This window comes from Mastigoproctus giganteus, chromosome 9 (genome assembly GCF_048544385.1).
Source record: "Mastigoproctus giganteus isolate SK-2022 chromosome 9, ASM4854438v1, whole genome shotgun sequence".
Classification (NCBI taxonomy): Eukaryota; Metazoa; Arthropoda; class Arachnida; order Uropygi; family Thelyphonidae; genus Mastigoproctus; species Mastigoproctus giganteus.
In genome coordinates, this window is record NC_143583.1 from 119605827 (window position 1) to 119625974 (window position 20148).

At 35.8% G+C, this 20148-nt stretch overlaps 1 protein-coding gene across 1 annotated transcript in view; it reads left to right on the plus strand.

Annotated features, from left to right (window-relative positions):
- Positions 1 to 20148, plus strand: part of xmas (RRM_XMAS2 and SAC3_GANP domain-containing protein xmas) — a 311404-nt gene that overhangs the window by 79608 nt on the left and 211648 nt on the right. The window contains exons 4-5 of the mRNA XM_090380957.1: positions 5215 to 5403; positions 9480 to 9572. Coding sequence (XP_090237083.1) covers positions 5215 to 5403; positions 9480 to 9572 — 282 coding nt within the window. The remainder of the gene's footprint in view (positions 1 to 5214; positions 5404 to 9479; positions 9573 to 20148) is intronic.

Genomic DNA, 20148 nt, shown 5'->3' on the forward strand with positions numbered 1-20148 from the left:
CCATCTACACAACCCCAAAAAGTTTAGGAAAGAAGATTCACGTTCAAGAACTTTTGATTTTCCAAGTAAGCAAGTTTTGAAAAAGCGTGCTGAAGAGATTTATCAGAGATTATTTGCAAAACATTCCGAAGGAGTCTTAGCGTTGAATGAAGAAACTGAAAATAAACGAACTGTTCTTTTAGAAGAAAACAAAGACTCGTCTAGTTCCGATATTCGAGATGCACTCATGCGAGAGTATGATAGCATAATAAAGATATTAACTGAAGAGCCTTCAAAATATCCGAGTGAATTGGAAATCAGCAAAGAATTTAAAATTTTGGAGGCAACTAGCAGTAGAAGTGAAAAGCTGGAGAAAGTTTATAGAGCACTGCTGACCATTAAACCAACAAGGCTCCAATCTGAGGGAGTGTTTTCGATCACTGGTCTCTTTAACACAAAAATAAGGTCAAGTCTATCAGGAAAAATGCTTAATATACTGTGTTTTTTAAAGGATCATTTTCAGAAAAAAGCTGAGCAATAAATAGTAATTTTCCCAAGCTGTTTTTTTTTTTCATATTAATTTTATTTATTTATTTATTTATTTATTATTATAGGGCTTATTATTTTTTTGTTTACTGTACGAGAAGATAGTTTTTATTCAAAGGATTTGAATACAATTTGTAATTTTGTATAATCTCAAGCTGGTTATTTTTTTGGAGCACTTTAATTTTGTTTACTATAAGAGGTGATAGATTTTGTTTAAAAGATTTGATTACGATTTGTACAATCTACTCAAGATAAAATAAATACCTGTGTTATAAGCTTTTAATTATTTTCCCTATGTCTGAGAAAATCGGTTTTAAAACCGGTTTTAAGAGTAAACTTTGGTTAAACTCGGTTTTGAAATTTCTCAGTTTTATGCAAGCCCTAGTACATAGTTTTCCAATTATGGAAAGACTTCCCCTGGGTGTCTACTTCTGTTAGCAACAGATTCACTTTCAGATTTCTTTTGCTGTGTTCTTCCTATCAGCAAAAAGTTCATTGTAACATTTGCAGCAGTTTGAGAGACATTCTCTTTTAAAAATTTTATTTGAAGGTATGTTATTTTATGACAGTTCAGGTGAAATTTGTGACCACCGTAATTAATACTGTCCATACTATATATATAAGATAGGTTCAAAAAAGTTCCAGATCTCAATTTGTTTGAGATATCAGACATTGAATATGGAAAAACTGTTTCTTTTATTTTATAACCTAGAATTCTAGAATATTTTTAGAGTAGGTGCTGTTCATTTGCTCACTCATAAAGGTTCATTTTTATCTATTGTTCACAGTAATTTTATATAATTTTTTTTTTTTTTTTTTAGAATATTAATTTTCACTTTTAGTATTAGTAGGAGTACTGGAAAATAATGCAAGGAAGCAAGCTTATACAGCAAATTAAAAAAAAATAAAAAACTACCACTCACCACTCATAATTCTTCCTTAAATTTATTCAAACTACTGACCTTCCACAACACCAGATGGTAATTTGTTCTAACAATCAGGTACTGTCTGGTTTAAAGCATGCATGTTGCTGTCTGAAAAAGAATTAGAAAACTATTGTAAATCTAAAATTAAGTTTCCTCAGTCTATTTAATGGGTTTAAACACTTCAGTCAGATATCCTTGCAAATGCTGCAATTTGCAGAATTTGCAAATTCTGCAAATTATGGTAAGAATACTCCTTTGTGCTTTGACTAATCTCATTGCCCTTCTCTGCACCTGTCCCTAGAGATTCATATCTTTCTTAAAATGAAGCCTGTATGCAGTACTCAAGATTTAGTCTAACCATTGCCTTATTCAATAGGGTGATCATCTCCTCTTCCCTTTTGGCAAAGGCGCCTCCGTAGCCAGGTGGGAAGGAGCAGCAGTGCGTAGCACACGCTTCTTGATTAGACCGGGGTTCGAACCCGTCACCACCAAATACGGAGGATGCGGAAAGGTCAGGGAATGACCACCGCATATCCCGGAGCAATATGGTCTTAGTTGCTAATGCTCCAAAAAAACAAACAACAACAACAACAACCCTTTTGGCAAAGTTCCTGTATATCATTGCCTGCACCCCCCCCCACAAGCTGTTCTGGCAACATGTCTGCATTGCTCAGAGAACTTCATGTTCGATTGTACAGTTACACCTAGAACTTTTTCACACTCCACCACCTAATTAGTATGTTATTTTGTGATTATTGCTGCCCATATGCAAGTACCTTGTATTTACCAATTTTAAACCTCAATTTCCACTTATCAGTCCATCTACCTAATTTCTCTAGGTCTTGTTGTAATAATATGTCTCGATTCCTGTCATTAACCACCCTACTGACTTTTGTATAATCTGCGAACTTAGGCAGTAATCTTGATATGCCTTCATCAATATCTTTAATAAATACTGTAAATGATAGAATAGCAATTGCTTAAAAAACAGTACTCACCTTATATAAATCTGCAGTGTTATATTGAGAAGAGGTGGTTAGTATTTAGGTTGAATTGTTAGCTAAGAAACTAAGGGGGGGAAAATGAAGAAAAACGGAATTTAAAATAAGCGCAAGGAGGTAGAGGTGTACACCTCCGATCCTTGGTTGTCATTGAAGAGGGAAGAAGTATTTTGAAAGCTTGAATAAAATAATACGATGAGGCCAATAGTCATTACGAAGGACTTTCATTAAATAATAACGTCTTCAGTTGGCAATTGAATGGGCAGAGAACACGTGTTGTTTTAAAGGTTTAAGTTTATACTCTCGTGATGGGAATTTTAACCGCAAAAGGTTCCAAGCTGGTGAAAGGTTGAAGGGGAGTTTGGGTTAATAATTTTATTAACCGTGAATAATTTAACGGCGAAAGGTTCCAAGCTGGTGAAAGGTTGAAGGGGAGTTTGGCGTTAATAATTTTATTAACGCCAAACTCCCCTTCAACCTTTCACCAGCTTGGAACCTTTCGCCGTTAAATTTCCCACGTGTCAAAAAGTGCATCACGAGAGTATAAACTTAAACCTTTAAAACAACACGCTTTCTCTGCCCATTCAATTGCCAACTGAAGACGTTATTATTTAATGAAAGTCCTTCGTAATGACTATTGGCCTCATTGTATTATTTTATTCAAGCTTTCAAAATACTTCTTCCCTCTTCAATGACAACCAAGAATCGGGTGTGTACACTTCTACCTCCTGGCATTTATTTTAAATTCCGTTTTTATTCATTTTCCCCCCTTAGTTTCTTAGCTAACAATTCAACCTAAATACTAACCACCTCTTCTCAATATACCACTGCAGATTTATTCAAGGTGAGTACCGTTTTTTAAGCAATTGCTATTCTATTATTAGTCCACCAATACGGTATTATAAGATTTCTAAACTTTTATATTATACTGTAAATGGTAATGGGTCCAGCAGTGAACCCTTGAGGGATTTCACTAATAACATTAGTCCAAAAGAGAGTGCCCATTTATAATTGCCCTCTTATCTTTTGCCAATCAACCATCCTTTTATCCATAGCACTGATTTGCCGCATTGCTCCAATTTGTACAGCGGTCTTTCATGGGAACAGTGTCAGATTTACTGAACTCTAAATATCTGATTTAAAATTATTATTTGCATCCAGTTCCTTTACCACTGTGTCATAAAAGGTAATTAAATTGAATAGACAGTATCCTCCCTTAACAAACCCATGCTGTGTGCAGGAGCAGCAGTGTGTAGCACACGCTTCTTGATTAGACGGGGGTTCGAGCACTTGACCACCGAATGTGGAGGATGCGGAAAGGTCAGAGAATGACCACCGCATATCCCCAGAGCAATATGGCCTTAGTTGCTAATGCTCCTAAAAAAAAAAAAAAAAAAAAAAAAAAAAAAAAAAAGCCAACTAAACCTATGCTGTGATTTAATATAATTTTATTTCTGTTAGGATGAACTGTCCTTTTTTAAACAGTAATTATTTTCCGTGGAACACAGGTCACCCTTTGATCCCCCTTTGTGAATAGGAATCACATTTGCACACCTCAAATCTGTAGGAACCCCCTCTGAATCCAATGTTCTCATAATTATGGCCAAGGGTTTGCTTACCTCTTTTACTGCTTCTTTTAATATAACTGGATTAATCCCATCAGCCCAGGTGCCTTATTTACTTTTAACTTCAGCAGTTTCTCTTGCACTTTCTTCTTAGTTATAACAAAATCATTTAGCTTCCATTTATATCACTTGGTTATACTTTTTGTTCCTAAAATTTGCATCTACATTCACATATGAATGTAGATGCAAAATATTAAAGGGTTCTGCCTTAGCTTGTCTAATCCCCTTACTGACCTGGTTGCAAACTAGTTTATACTTGTATGATTCCATGTTCCCTGATAATTTATAATAATCCCACATATTTTCTTTTTTCTACCACCAGTCTTGTCAGTTCATCTGACATTCATTTAGGTCTAATTGAACCGTATCTTTTAATTGATATAAAACCTTAGTAGCTTCTGTGATTACATTGATTACATTCCTGAATGTCTTCAATTTAAAATTTGCAGTTGATAACATCATCAGTTGATCTTACTGAAAGAAATTTAAAAGCTAAGACTACTGTGGTTGCCTTTATGAAAGCGAAATCCGTTTCTCTTACCCTTGACAGTTTTTAAGTATATTCCACATCAGTATATTATGATCACTGCACCCAGTGATTCCTTTATCTGGATATTCTTAATGAATGATGTTGCTAATCAGATCAAGAATATTGTTGATTATAAATTAGATAACTACTTTCTTTGATGAATCACTGTTGATAATCAGATCAAGAATATTGTTGATTGTAAATTGAATGACTACTTTCTGCTGTAGAAAGTAGCCACCCAATAAATCCATAAAATTTCAGATACTCTGTGAGTGACCAATCCAAAAATTTTGTTTAAATGAAAATTCAGTCATGGACTTTTTTGATTCTAGTAAGGGTCAAAAAAGTTTCCATGATCAATTAGGACTAGTTCAGTTATGTTTAACAAATACTATTCTGTATTTGATCTGTTCACAGTGTATGTTTTTAAGATTTTTAAAACTCAGAAAGCATTTGAAATCTGTATAAAATTGCATTAGGATAAATATTAAAAATCATCCTAAGTTAAGAATTATTATTGAAACACTGAAATTATTAATAAAATAGGAGTGTTCAGGTTGTTTTATCTCTACTAAGTGTATCCTCTAATAAATTAACCTTTCATGCAGCTTCCTTATTACCAAAGACTGGTGATGAAGATGTTGATGATGAGCTAAAATCTATGATAGAAGCATCAGAAGATCATCATATTTTAGAACGCCCTGAGATAAAGACAAAATTACCCAGGTCTTCTAAAAAGGTTCCTAAAATTAAAGAAAGCAGTACTGAATCAAATTTAATCATTTCAGAAAATACAGGTAAAAAGATAGTTATATATTAAGTGTAAAATTGAAAAAGTTGTATTTAACACCTGATTAGATTCCAATTTTACTAATGTGGCTGAGCAAGACATCTCATTTTTATTTGCTAACCTGTACCTTTATATATTAATATTGATGCTATGGTATGAACTTTTAAATAGCACTTGATACTGCCTGCTCTTATTTCAGATATTCAAAATAAATTTATATATAGCTCATTGAAAATCTAATTTTCATATATTTTTTAACACCATAAACAGAATTCAGTATATTCATGGATAACGGCAGTATTATATTAACACATTTAAATTGGGGCCATCATTATTGCACACAATTTCAGAGTTTCTAATTTTCTCAGTTTGGAAGGATGAAATGGGCAGTTTTAAAGTTATTATAGTTTAAAATATAATCTGAACCTAAGTTCAGATTAGTCAGTTTATTTCACTGATCAATTTGTTTTAAGCTTTAAGTTATCAAATTTTATTACTTTAATTTGAGAAGGTATTGTAAGACATTGGCCAATGTCATAAAATTGACAGTGTATAATGTAAAATTTCATTTCAGTCTCCAAATAGGCTTGTTACTGAGAAACTAGCATACTTTTTGAAAAATCAGTTCTTTGAATGACAGTTTTTTGACATGATATATTTTTTAAAAGATTAATTTATCAAATGACAAATTCTTTGAAGAGCTGTAGATTAATTTCTGAAATAGAAATTTATACCATTTGTTAGTTCTACCAATTCCCACTCATTTACACTCTGCAGAACTAGTGACATTAAGCTACCAAATAAAATCAGTACCCGATGTTTTAAAATTTTCATTAACTTTAAAATTAATCTCATTCGGGATTTGATCAAAAAATTCAGTGAATGCATACTGATAGCTAAGATATCTTTCAAACATGCTTACACCCTTACACAAGTTTTTACTTGGTGCATGCCAATCTAGCAGAAAGTTTTAAGTGGGCACTTATTTTTCTCATTTGCTGCATTTACTGGAAGTGGCAAAATTTGAGTGTTGAGCAACACTCAAATTTTTCCATTTTCAGCAAAAGCAACAGTAATGACATTTGAACAGCTGAGCATTAAATTTTGTTGCAAGCTTGGAAAGTCAGTGAAGGACAACACATGCCAATTACTGTTTGTATGGATAACGTTATGTTAAGGGAAAAAAAAGTTTTCAATTTGTTTTGTGAGAAAAATTTTTTGCATGAGACTGAAGAAAGAAGTGGTCTTTTTTCAACACTGAAATGGATTAACAATGGTTATGAAGCACATAGATTCTAAAATAGTGCAACTACTAGACACAGGTTGTCAGTCTGTTATTTAGTCTGTTTTGTTACACAAACAGAGGAGAAAGAAAGAAAGAAAGAAAGAAAGAAAGAACATAGTGAACAACTATATTGACAAATAGATGAGTCAGCAAATCACCACTTCTTGTTATGGGGGATTTTAACTTTCCAAAAGTCAATTGGAAATCATGGGTTGTCAGTTCACTCAGTAGTAGAATGTTTCTCAATTTACTATATAACATATTTTCTACAGCATATTAGCATTAGCATTAGCATTAGTAGAGGCATTTGATGCAAGAAAGCAAGCTTATGCAGCATCAGCCAAAAAAAAAGAAATAAAATATTAGAGAGAGAGAGAGAGAATGATATATAGGATAATCGAGCAACAAGAGAAAGCAATGTTCGTGATCTGGTTATCAGCAGGGATTTATCATGTATTTAAGAATCTTGAAGTAAAGGAGCTTTAGATGGCAGCAATCATAATACACAGGTGTGGGATTTATTTAAAGAAATAATTACTGTAACAAGATTTTGTTTTTGCAAAGGTGATTATAATGGGTTCCAATGTCTTTTGAACTCTTTTCATTAGGACCAACTGATTGTTGCTCAAAAATATAAATGCCAAATTGCAAGTATTCATTGTAGTGATCATAGAGGCCAGTATGTGTTTATTTTCACCCAAAAGGTATTTTTCAAGGTTTAAGCCAAAATGGATGCCAGATAAACCGATGAGCTAATCTGTTGTTTTTATGGTTATGGGCCACACTGCACCTACCAAAGTAATTGGGACACATGTGAGATGAGCTTAGTGGCAGAAAATAAAAATGCACTGAGTGGTTACAAATTGTAACCGTCCTCTGGAAGTCTTTGGTTAAGAGTGCAAAAAAAATTAGCAAGGAGTTTTGCATAGAATTCCTTGCTACTTTGTCTTGCTGCACTAAAGGAAAGAAATAAATCATATTGGTCTAATTTATAGATACATAACTATAAATATATTCAGTTTATCAACAGCTGATGAATTGAATAAATATTTTATGCACATGTTTACATGTGAACAACTTTTTAGAGATGGAGTTTGCACTAGTCTAGCCTGTCTAGGAAATAAGTGAACTCATACACTAACCATTAGATGAATTTTACTGTAACTAAATTTTTTTACAAATAAAATATCAAAAAACAAATTGTATAATTTACTATAATTTACAATAGACTGGTGGCTGTATATTACGGAATGTTAAAACTATAATAAAATTGTTTACTATAAAATATGCTAAAATATAAAGATTAAATATATAAAAGCGCTAAAAAACCTGAAGCTTTTGAGAGCGTCAGCTCCCTTCCTCAACAATAATAAGACTTCCTGCAACATCTCCTTATATAACAGGCTCATAGTACCTCCACACGTGGTTCCCTTGGTGCATGGGCAGAACCGGAAGTGGAAATGGCTCGGGTACGTGGCAAACAAAATCGTTCATCTGTACTTAGGACAATTGCTTCGAAAATAGGATGTATGGGCATACCTCTGTCTCTATTCATGGTATTCTTACTGGATGAGCCAATCTGTAAACCCTCTAGCCACTTACGCTCCCAGTACCCATGCGTGTGGTTACCATGCATGGGTACACGGATACCAGGACCCTACCGAAAGTGGTCCGAGGAGGGGAAACCCACAAACTGCCAGCGAGGTGTTGGACAACCACTCATTGATGCTCGAGGTGAGTGAAGGCTCTCCCGGATGGTATGTGGCAACTTTGGTGCAACTCGCCGGTAATTGGAATGCTGGTGATGGGAGTAATGTGTCACAATGCACAGTACATCAAACCCTGCTGAAAATGGGGCTGTGTAGCAGCAGGCCGCGATGAGTCTCCATTCTAACTACGGTTCACCAGCAACAGCACCTACAATGGGCACGCGAGCATCAAAACCAGACCTTGAGTGACTAGAAGAAGATCGTCCGGTCCGATGAATCACGTTTCCTGTTGTACCATGTGTACGGCTGGGTGCGTGTGCGCCGTTTACCTGGGGAAGCACCTGGATGCACTGTGGGATAAAAACAAGCCGGTGGTGAAGGTGTGTGATGCTTTGGGCGATGTTCTACTGGGGTACCCTGGGTCCAGTCATCCATGGCCGGGCACTCTGATCTCTACCACCTACCTAAACATCTTTGCTGACCAGGTACACCCTTTCTTGGCAACGGTCTTTCCATCTGGTGGTACCGTCTTTCAGCAGGATAATGCGCCATGCCACACTGCCCAGATTGTTCGAGACTGGTTCACAGAACATGAGGAGGACTTCCAGGTATTACCCTGGCCTCTAAATTCATAAGACAACAATCCCATTGAGCATCTGTGGTTTGTGTTGGAAAAGCAACTCTGATCTGTGGTGTCTCAACCACGGACCTTATAGGAGTTAAAGGATCTGCTGGTTATGTGTTGGTACCAGATACCACAAAATACATTTAGAAATCTTGTAGCATCTATGCCTCGCTGGGTACGGCTGTTTTGGCTACACGTGGAGGGCCAACATCATATTAGGTAGGTGGTCATAATGTTTTGGCTCATTGGTGTATATACAAAATATCGTAAAGTTGATGGCAGATATTTCAACTTTAACTTTATTATGAAAATGTACATGTATTTTAAAAATGCTATTTTAATTTTGTCTATATTTTGATATGAAAATTTTTTTTTTTTAAAGGAACTAGATGTTTCAAGTATTTTTTTTTTTTTTTTCACTGATGTGTCCTAATTACAGTACATTTATTATACTGCATTTTCAGAAGAATCTCTTATGGAAACATTAAAAATGGTAGCACATACTTATGAGGATATGTATCGTATTCTTGATGCACGAGACAGACTACTTCGTTTACGTAAGTTGCATTATATTACATTTTGAAGTAAGCTTTTTTGTCTTATTAATTTGATAACTTTTTCAAGGATGATATTTATTCCATAGGGAGATTATCATTTAATTAATAAAGTTAGTTCAATAGAAATCTAATCGGGGTGGCTTCATGAATATTGTTACATCCCGTCATTTATCTTCAACATGGCGATGGCTGTTTCAGTTAATATTTAAGAGTAGGTGATTGATTGAAGCTTATGAGAAGCCTGAGAGATCATATTGTATTAGATTCCAGTACTATCCAAATACACTGATTGTTTGCATATACACTGATTCCTGCATATGCCAACAAACAGAAGATTGGATCCACATCCTATACCATTGCCCGCTCTACATTAGAAACATCCTGAAGGCACAAATTCCCAGCCTTTCTCCAGGGAACGAGACACTCTTAGTAGAATCCATCACCAATTTCAAAGCCTTCCAGCAGTTCTCAACTGAGCTATTTTCAGAATAAAATGACTTTTGGCAAACCAACCAGTCACAAATTCAAATCAAGATGCCTAACATAACAGAGACCCTTTCCACCACTGTTTACTAGGAAGAACCTAAATTATGGAATTTTAAGAATCATTTGCCTTCATTTCCTAGGGGTTCTTATGTCTAAAACACAAAGATTGTCACTCTCTGTTCCATCTTCCCACCTCACTTTTCATTTTTTTTTATTATTATTATTAATTATTTGTATTTATTTATTTTTTATAAATTTTTTATTTTAATTATTATTTTTTTATTTTTTATTTTTTTGTTTTATTTTTTATTTTAATTATTATTTTTTTATTTTTGTTTATTTATTATTATTATTTATTTTATTTTTATTTATTTATTATTATTATTATTATTATTATTATCTGCTGGTATGGGATTTTGCTGGCACCCACTGGTATAGCACTACCTCTAGTGGGTGCGGGACTTCGCCCTTCCAAACAGGGCAAAGTCCTGCACTTCTCCCTGTTTGGAAGGGCAGACAAAGATCGCAATGATCAACCTCCATGGGACTAGGGACATACATAGTTGTGGCCACCTCCTTGTGCTGTAGACGAGCACTGAGTAGGCTCTCCAAGAGATCTTGGCCTTCCCGGTGGCACAAAATGGCCAGAAACACTAAACAGCATAACAACACAGGCTACACAAACACAATACTACACATTTCTGGCCATTCTATAGTGTTGTATCTTCACAGAGCACAATGGTGGAGCTGAACTAATGTTCCGGAGCCGCTGTACAGAAGATACAAGTACTATCCAAACAACATACAGTTAAGCAGTTGTTTAGTACAAAGGATTGTTTGCCATTATAGATTCATTGCAGAATGCAGGCAACATGTGGTAAATAGTGTAGCATTTCCAAAACATATCATCATCCACATGTAATCAACCCTCTGATCGCAACCTCTGAAGGGTGTATGGCTATCTGTGTTGTTGTTTGTTGTTATTGTTATTTGGTTTTTAGGAGCATTAGCAACTAAGGCAATATTGCTCTGGGGATATGCGGTGGTCATTCCCTGACCTTTGCGCATCCTCCGTATTTGGTGGTCACAGGCTCGAACCCCGGTCTAATCAAGAAGCTTGTGCTGTGCACTGCTGCTCCTGCCCACCTGGCTATGGAAGCGTCCCCATGTTGTTGTCATTGTTTATATAGCACATTAGTAATAGTATTCACTACATAGTGCAAGGAAGTTGCAGGCTTTTGCTGCACTGACAAAAAAAAGTAGATAAGAAAACAAATTATATGCTTCCCTCCTCCCACAGGTAACTATCAAGCTGACCTTTGAATTTATTCAAACTGTCAGTCTCAACTACCTGCAGGGGCAGCTTATTCCAGCAATCAACGACTTGCTGGCTAAAAGAAAACTTCCTACAATCTAATCTAAACATCAACCCCTGTAATTTCAATTTGACTCCTAGTTCTGGAATTCTATAGAACAGGGAGAGATTCCACCTTCATTCATTTTACTAATCCCTCTCAGAGCTTTGTAAACCTCAATCATTAACTCAAACATTAGCATCTAAGGCCATGTTGTGCTGTGTATTATGTCTGTACAAGTGCAAACATAATAAGCAATATAATATAATGTTTATGCTGTCCATTTGGGAACTAATTATATAAAGCATAAAAGAACTGATGACTTGATCATAAAATGTGATGTCATGTTGAACAAATTATGCTTGCAATTCTACAGAGTCGAAGAATTGCATGATAGAGAGGGATTGTATAATGAAAGCCTTATGGATTAACTTCAGATTTCAGGAACTCTGCAGAGTTTGTTGTAAGTGGAGTGAGAAGTTGCTTTTCTCTGAATGTCTAGGTGTGTTTGCAAACTAATTGCCAGAAAGGAACAGTGAAATAAGTAGAACAACCAACAGTCACAAAGCATATGGAAAACTTGTTTAAATACCTATAAGGATTAATATCGAACAATTGTGGACGCAGCGAAACAGAGACAGAATAAATAATTTATTCTGTCTCTGTGTCCACAGTAATTCAATATTAATAATAATGAATCCAGAGCGCACAGGCCTCTTTAATCATACCTATAAGCAGTGCTTTTTTTGGGACGGTATGCAACGGTATGGCGTACCGGTACCTTTACAGTGACATGTGACATTTGGATACTTGTTTGTTTGTTTTAGGATTTTATAGCGCATTAGCATCTAAGGCTATAATGCGCCAAGTCAAACATTTGGATGCAATGCACTTCGAAATTTGTATGTTCCGTAATTTTTTTTCACATGTTTACCTACTATTCAAATAAGCTTAAAATTATTTAACTAAATTTGCATTTTTCGCTGTCTGTTGTTAAGATATTTACTATATAAAATTGTATAACCATTTTTATATTTCTAAATTAATCAGTCGGACCTCTGTTTAACGAAGTCCTTTTATAGCGAATTATTTTGACTCTCTTGAAAGTTACATTTAAAACAGTTTCCGTTGAGTGAAGAAAATTTTCATACAGCAAACGGATTATGAAAGAATTAACTCGGTACGCAGTAATCGCATTTCTTGTCTTTGGGAAATTTAGACAATTAGTGCTAAGAGAGATAAAGAATTAAGAGAGATAAAGGGATTACCATTCTACAACTTAGTGGTACCTGAAAACCTATCCAACCACCTCCCACATACGTAGAAGTCGCGCTGGTCAAGAGGTGATCAGTTCAAGGCGTTTCCCAGTGGGCTCTGGCCCACCTTCTACTGCAGTGGTGTCCAACCTTACAGGGGCCGTATTCAAAAAAATTCAAAGTTAGATTTCTTTAGTAGGTTACATTTTCCATATCTTGTTGCATGTAAAAGTAAAATTGAAAATATTCGAAACTTTTATTAAGTACAATACATGATTACGTTTACTGTAAAATTGAAATTGAAAATATTCGAAACTTTTATTAAGTACAATACATGATTACGTTTACTGAACAAAACATTTAATGAGAAAATTTTTTTGATAATTAACAAAATTTAAAATTTAGGTTAGACACCTCTGTGAATCAACTGTAAGCGCCCAGTTCGAGAATTAGAAACGTGATTTTCTTTTACCCCAACAAATTATCATGTTGTTTCGTGGAAGTGCATTATCCACATTTTTTCATAAATTTCCCTATCTCTATTTACATGGTCACAGTAGCTGAATAGCCGAGTGGGTAAAGTACCTGCCCGGCAACCCAAAGGTCGAGGGTTCGATTCCCGCCTCGGGCTTGGATCAAAGTACTGCAAAAACCTTGGGAGGTGCAATAATATGGCCACAGAAGCCGATGCGCCAACAACTACCAAATCAAAAAAAAAAAAAAAAAAAAAAAAGTAGCTGAATATCCAAATGACACTGACATTTTGGACAGTTCAAAAAAAAAAAAAAAAAAAAAAGGAAAAGAAAAGAAAAAATTCAAATTTAAGAACTAGTGACAATACCGATGACGAGAGAAGGAAAACGAGGACAACAAAGGCATTAATTCTTCTAAAACATGAATTGTCACCAAAATTCATTTGGTGAAAATGAAGTTAGAAAATTGTCTGTTAGGTTACAGTTAAATGCAATTCGGGGATAAGAAGGTTTCGGAAGAATAGAAGAATTTGATGAACACTCTGAGTACGATACAAATTTTGAGTGAATGTGAACGACGATTTTCACAAATTAATCTGTGTTCTCCAGACCAACCAGCGCTTCGCTGATGACAAAAACAGTTTCTTCACTACTGTTTCTTAATTAAAACTGTAGGCCCACCGCTAACCTGCTTTAATCCAGCAAAATATGCCGATTCATGGCTGCTTCGGAAACGTCATTCAGCAACCAATACACAAAGAGGAAGAAAAGAAGTCGGCATAGGGTGTCCGATGAGAACTTAATGAAAATTTGGAATATTCTACAAAAACTTCATTATGAAATTATTTTTACTTATGTTATTATTTTTTACTTATTTTACTCACATCTTATTTATTTTTTTATATACTTGAATAATAAATTTATGCTCAATAAACTGTGTTAATATATTTAATTTGTTGTTCTTATTCTGAAAACATTACTACTAAAGTAACAATATCAGGAAAAAAAATTTTAGAGTACTTTTCATATTCTTTTAATTTTCAAAATTTCCTGATAGCAAAGAATCAGTACCGGCACCTATTTTTTTACAAAAAAAAGCACTCCCTATAAGTATGAATCAGGATTGTAAAAAAGCAGTAAAATTCAAAATTTATAATGTGTCTATATAATAATGCCAAGATTTGTAAAGGAATAAGAGAAGTTTACCTTAATATGATACGTAGAACACTTCCATATGATACTCTCCAGAAATTAAAACGAAAACAATTAAAAAATCAAAAATCTTGCATTGCAGTAAGAAATAATTAAAAATCAGTCAAAATCAATTAAAAATCAATTTAACACAATTAAAAATTCAGTACAAAATTAATTCAACGAAAAAATTGCAAAACGATTTTCCTTCCTGAAGCTCTATGTGGTGATCATAGGAATGAATTTTCATTTTTTAGCATTAGCATTAGTAGAGGCATATGATGCAACAAAGCAAGCTTATGCAGCATCAGCCAAAAAAAAACACTACCATTTCGCCCCTCCATTCATTCGAAATACCTGTCCAGCTGAGCCTTAAATTTATTTAGGCTATCAACTTCCACGACAAGGGATGGAAGTCTGTTCCACCAACCGCCAACTACCCGCTGGCTAAAGGCAAATTTCTGCACATCTATCTTTCCTCAATCTAAATTTATGCCCTCTCGGGTGATTATTCTGAGCAAGAGGAAGGATCCCATCAGCATTGAGCATGCTCAAACCATTCAAGGCTTTATACACCTCTATCAGATCACCTCGCCGGTGCCTAGTCTCCAGACACTGTAATTTGCAAAACTTAATCCTTTCTTCGTAAGAGCACCCCTTTGTTCCATTCACTAATCTTGTTGCCCTTCTCTGTACTCGTTCCAGCAGCTCTGTATCCTTCTTGAAATGAGGTCTCCAGACCTGAATCAAGGTGTGGCCTGACCATTGCCTTATACAAGCGAATAATCACCACCTTATCCCTGCTAGAAAAATTCCTGTATATCATTGTCAAGACACCATGAGCTACTCTTGCAGCCCATCTGTACTGCTCAGAGAACTTCATATCTGCATGCACAATTACCCCCAGGTCCTTTTCATTCTCTACCACTGTCAGTGTAGTACCACAGAGTTCGTACTTTGCTCTGGGGTTGCTGTTTCCCATATGTAGTACTTTACATTTGTCAATGTTAAACTTCATTTGCCACCTCTCAGCCCATCTGCTCAACCTTTCCAGATCCTGTTGCAGCAGCATAGCGTCAGTAGTGTCCTTAACAACCCTGCCAACCTTTGTGTCGTCTGAAAACTTGGACATTAAGCTTGATATATCATCATCAATATCATTTATAAATACAGAGAACAATGATGGACCCAACACAGAACCCTGAGGGACTCCACTAATAACATTAGTCCACAATGAGCAGTATCCATTGATTACCACTCTGTCTTCTCCCACTCAACCATCCCTTTATCCATAGCAGCAATTTGCCTCCTGTGCCACACTGCTCCAATTTGTGCAGCAGTCTTCCATGTGCAACAGTATCAAAAGCCTTTCTAAGATCCAAATATATAATATCAAAGTTATTCCCTGCATCCAGTTCCTTTGCGACTGCATCATAGTATCCAATCAAATTGGTCAGGCAGGACTTTCCCTTAACAAAACCATGCTGTGTCCGAGCTATAACTTAAGTCTTGTCTAGATGATCCTGCAGTGCTTCTTTAACCATTGCCTCCATTAATTTTCCGGGAACAGAAGTTAGACTCACAGGTCTATAATTACTTGTCAGCCTTTGATCCTCCTTTGTGAATTGGGGTCACATTTGCACATCTCCAGTCTATGGGTACCAACCCTGAGTCCAAGGAAGCTGTCATAATTATGGCTAAGGGTTTGCTTACTTCTTTTGCTGCTTCCTTTAATATAACTGGATAGATCCCATCCACCCCAGGTGCCTTTCTTGTGTTTATCTTCAACAATTTCTCCTCCACTTTACTCTCAGTTATTACAAGATTATCTAGCTTACTGCCAGAGTTGACTACACCTCTGGCATTCCCCTCGCTGAATAACTACTCATGTGTGAATGTCGATGCAAAATATTCATTTAGTTTGTTAGCTACCTGAACAGGATCATCAACAGTTGAACCATCAATATCAAGTGGACCAATCTGATTCATCCTCTTTCTTCTAGAGTTTACATAATTAAAGAATGGTTTTCTTTGCATCCTTTGCCAAAGATTTCTCGTAATCTGCCTTCGCCTGCCTAACCTCCTTTGTAACTTGGTTACAGATCAGCTTCTATCTATCATAGGCTTCTGTGTCATATGTTAATTTATATGTATGCCATGCATTTTTCTTCTCTGCCATATGTCTCATTAGTTCGTATGTAAAGCCTAGTAGCTTCCAAGATAAGTTCTTTGAATGCTTCACATTTTGAATTTGCTGTTGGTAACATCATCAGTTGGTCCCACTGTATAGAATTTAAATACTGTCTCAGACCATTGTAGTTGCCTTTATGAAAGCAAAACCCCTTCTCTTTACACCTAATGGTTCCTTTATCTGCAGATTCTTAATGCATGAAGAATCACTACGGATAATCATATGAAGAGTATTACTCCCTCTAGTTGCCCCCCGAACATGCTGATGTAGAAAACAATCGTCCAAGAAATCCACAAAAGCCTTGCTAGTATGTGAGTGACCAGCCCCCAAATTCCAGTCAATATCTGGGAAATTAAAATCCCCCATTATAAGACTCTCTGATTTACTGGCCCACTCTATTTCCCTGTACAGTTTCTTATTATACTCATCAGAGTCATTAGGCCTATAGCACACTCCTACTCTCAATTTTTATCTCCCAATGCTTATGTCACACCAAACTGACTCGACACTGCACTGTCCAGCAATGTCGACTGGCTTCACTTCCTTGGATTTTATGTGTTTCTTAACTAATAGCATAACCCCTCCTCCCTTCCTATCCTGTCCATCCTTTCTGTAGACGTTGTACTCCCCAAATTCCAGTTCTGCATTCCTTATATCTGTGTGACACCACGTCTTTGATATCCCAACAATATCTGCCTTTGATGTTTTGAACAATACCTCAAATTCATCAAATTTATTTACCAAACTCCTAGCATTGGTGTACACGCAAGTATACATGCGCCTGTTCCTATACTTAGCTACCCTAACATAACCCGTGTGTTTACTTGTAGCGCAATGACTCCCAGCAGTCTCTGAAATATCCTGCATCTTGTTTTCCAGGCTGCTGCTCATTCCAATAGAAGCAGTGCAAGAATCACTTTCACCTCTGCCAGTGGCTACTGTTAATCTATTAGTCCTTGTATTCCCCCCCCCCCAAGCTAGCAGTTTTCCAACCCAATTTCTGTGATCACAACATACAGTCAAAAAGCGGTCAGCTTCAAGAAGTAAAATCGTTTTGCAATTTTTTCATTAAATTAATGAAGGAAGACCACAATATGAGAAACAGAGCAAATGATGCCTACTACAACAACTACTTCGTAGTTTCTTAAGAGTTTTCTATGGTGTATCTACACAGATATTATATAGATAATAAACTCTTAACCTATTATGCCTTGTGCATTTAGTTATTTTTATAATATTGAATACAAATGTGTTTGGGAAAAATAGAGCAAGTTGAAAGGGAGTGGGGTGGTTACAGGCTTATCAAAAACTGCCTGAAAACTACCATATTTTTCCCAGAGTCAGATGATTTTCAGTGAAGGGAAGATGATAGTGGAGGCTGAATGATTCTGAATATGAAATAGGCAACTTGAATGGCTAGAAAGTGTGCCTCATTATTGTCTCTCATGGGCTGGAAATCATGGACTAGCAGTACACCTGTAAGAGCAATTTTTTGAGACATTTGTGTTACACCAGTACAAACATAGAGTGAGTTATCAAGAGGTGCTAATATCCTTGACATTGTTCTAATCAACTTTTCAGTTGTATCAGAAACTTGATGTAAAAACCAATAACAGATAGCAACCACATTGCCGAAAAATTATCGTAGTCAAAGGAAATGGTGGAGGCTTCAATTTCTTTGGGGAAGGGGGGAATATGTGCAGATCAGGGTATTTTTTGGACATGATTAACTGGAGAGCTGAGATGTTTGATATGAGAACATTATGGGAAGTATTCAAAGGATTTTTTCTGAACAAATATATAGGTTCCAGTGGAGAAGTTCTGTAAACAGAAGGTGCCAAAATGCAATGGCAAGGGAGGTTAAGGATTTAACTGAGTAAGCAAAAACAAGTTATGGGACAGTTACAGCCTGTTCGTAAGCAGGGCCAGCTCAGAAGATAGGTATCAGAGGGTCATAATCCCAACATATTTTAAGGTTCTTTCTTGCACAATACAATTGATATAAATCCAGTTTGAGTTTTCTTTTGCAATTGATGTATGCAAAAATTAATGGAAAGTAATCATAAAAATTCAGTAGAGAGTCATTAGTATACAATAGGAAAAGAGTGGGAGAAAGAACCTTGGGGAACATCAGCATTAGTGGAGAAGTTAAAAGATAGAGAGCCATCCACCATCGCCTGCAGTGAGCAGTCAGATCAAAAACTGGATACCTAATTACAAAAAATAGTTGACATTCCATAAGATTAAAGCTTATTTGGACCTTTATGCCAAACACAATCAAAAGCTCTAGAAATTTCAAGAGGAACTGCTTTAGTTTAATCAAACTTTTCCATTGAATTGTCTATAGATAGGTAACATAAACTAATATATCATTGATCAGTTAGAAGATTTTGAGATAGTTTAGGAATGAGTGGTTGATGGATTTCCCCATTACTTTCAATTAGAGTAAGTGCAAAGGGACAATATTGTGCTTTTTAGGAAATGGCTAGATATGAGCAAATGGCATACAGCAAGAAAAAAAAAAACAAAAAACAGTAGAATAAGAAAAACTGTGTCTGTACCCTGTACACATGAAAGATGTTTTATGTGTAAACAGCTTTTACGAAAATTAGAACTTTTAAAATTGAGCAGCTAGAACTGAAATCATGACTGATGTAACATTTTATGCAGCCGACCGGGCTAGCCGAGTGGGTAAAGTACCTGCCTGGCAACCCAAAGGTCGCGGGTTCGATTCCCGCCTCGGGCTTGGATCAAAGTACTGCAAAAACCTTGGGAGGTGCAATATGGCCACAGAAGCCGATGCGCCAACAACTACCAAAAAAAAAAAAAAAAAAAAATTTTATGCTCATGCCCACTACTCACTCTACCGAATCAGTTAGTGACATTAGCATTAAATTCCAAAGAAATTTCAGTCCAAAATATTTAGTATGAATGGTGTAATGTTTTATGCACATGCTCGCTGCTTACTCTAACGAATCAACATTTGATAGGGTTAGGCCAGTAGCCTAATTACCCACTTGATTGTAACCATTTGTTGAATAGTATGATTTCAACAATACTAGTATTTTTATTGTTACAATCTGCATTTTCATTACAGTCCATTGTTAGATGCCTAGATGTTTTCACATCAGTAATTTTCTCAGTAGTGAAAGGGACTGAATGCCACACTGCTATAACCTTTGTGTTCAACGATGTTGAAGTCCAGTACAATGCATTGTCAAGAATATCGAGCAAGCCAACCTAAGAAAATAAAGATGGAGGTAGCAATGAGTGTGCAAGAACAACAAAGGCTATCAAGATTGCGTAAAAGACAAACAGAAAATCAATCATTGGATTTAGCAGTGTCTTCAACCAGCAGTGCCACTCCATCTAACAACAATGTACCTGAAGTGAGTATTAATTATGTACAGCAGAACAGTTCTCCAATTGCGGAGCATATGAGTTTAAATGATCAGGCTCCTTTTCTTTACGAAGACTACTATTTACATAAGAATGCCCATTAAGAGTTTGAAAGGATATTTATGAGAAATGATTTCTGTTCTGTATGCTACATTTGTGGTTGTCTATAGTTTGAAAATGATACAAAGAAACCAGCTGCTAAATACTGCATTTTTAAGTGTTGAT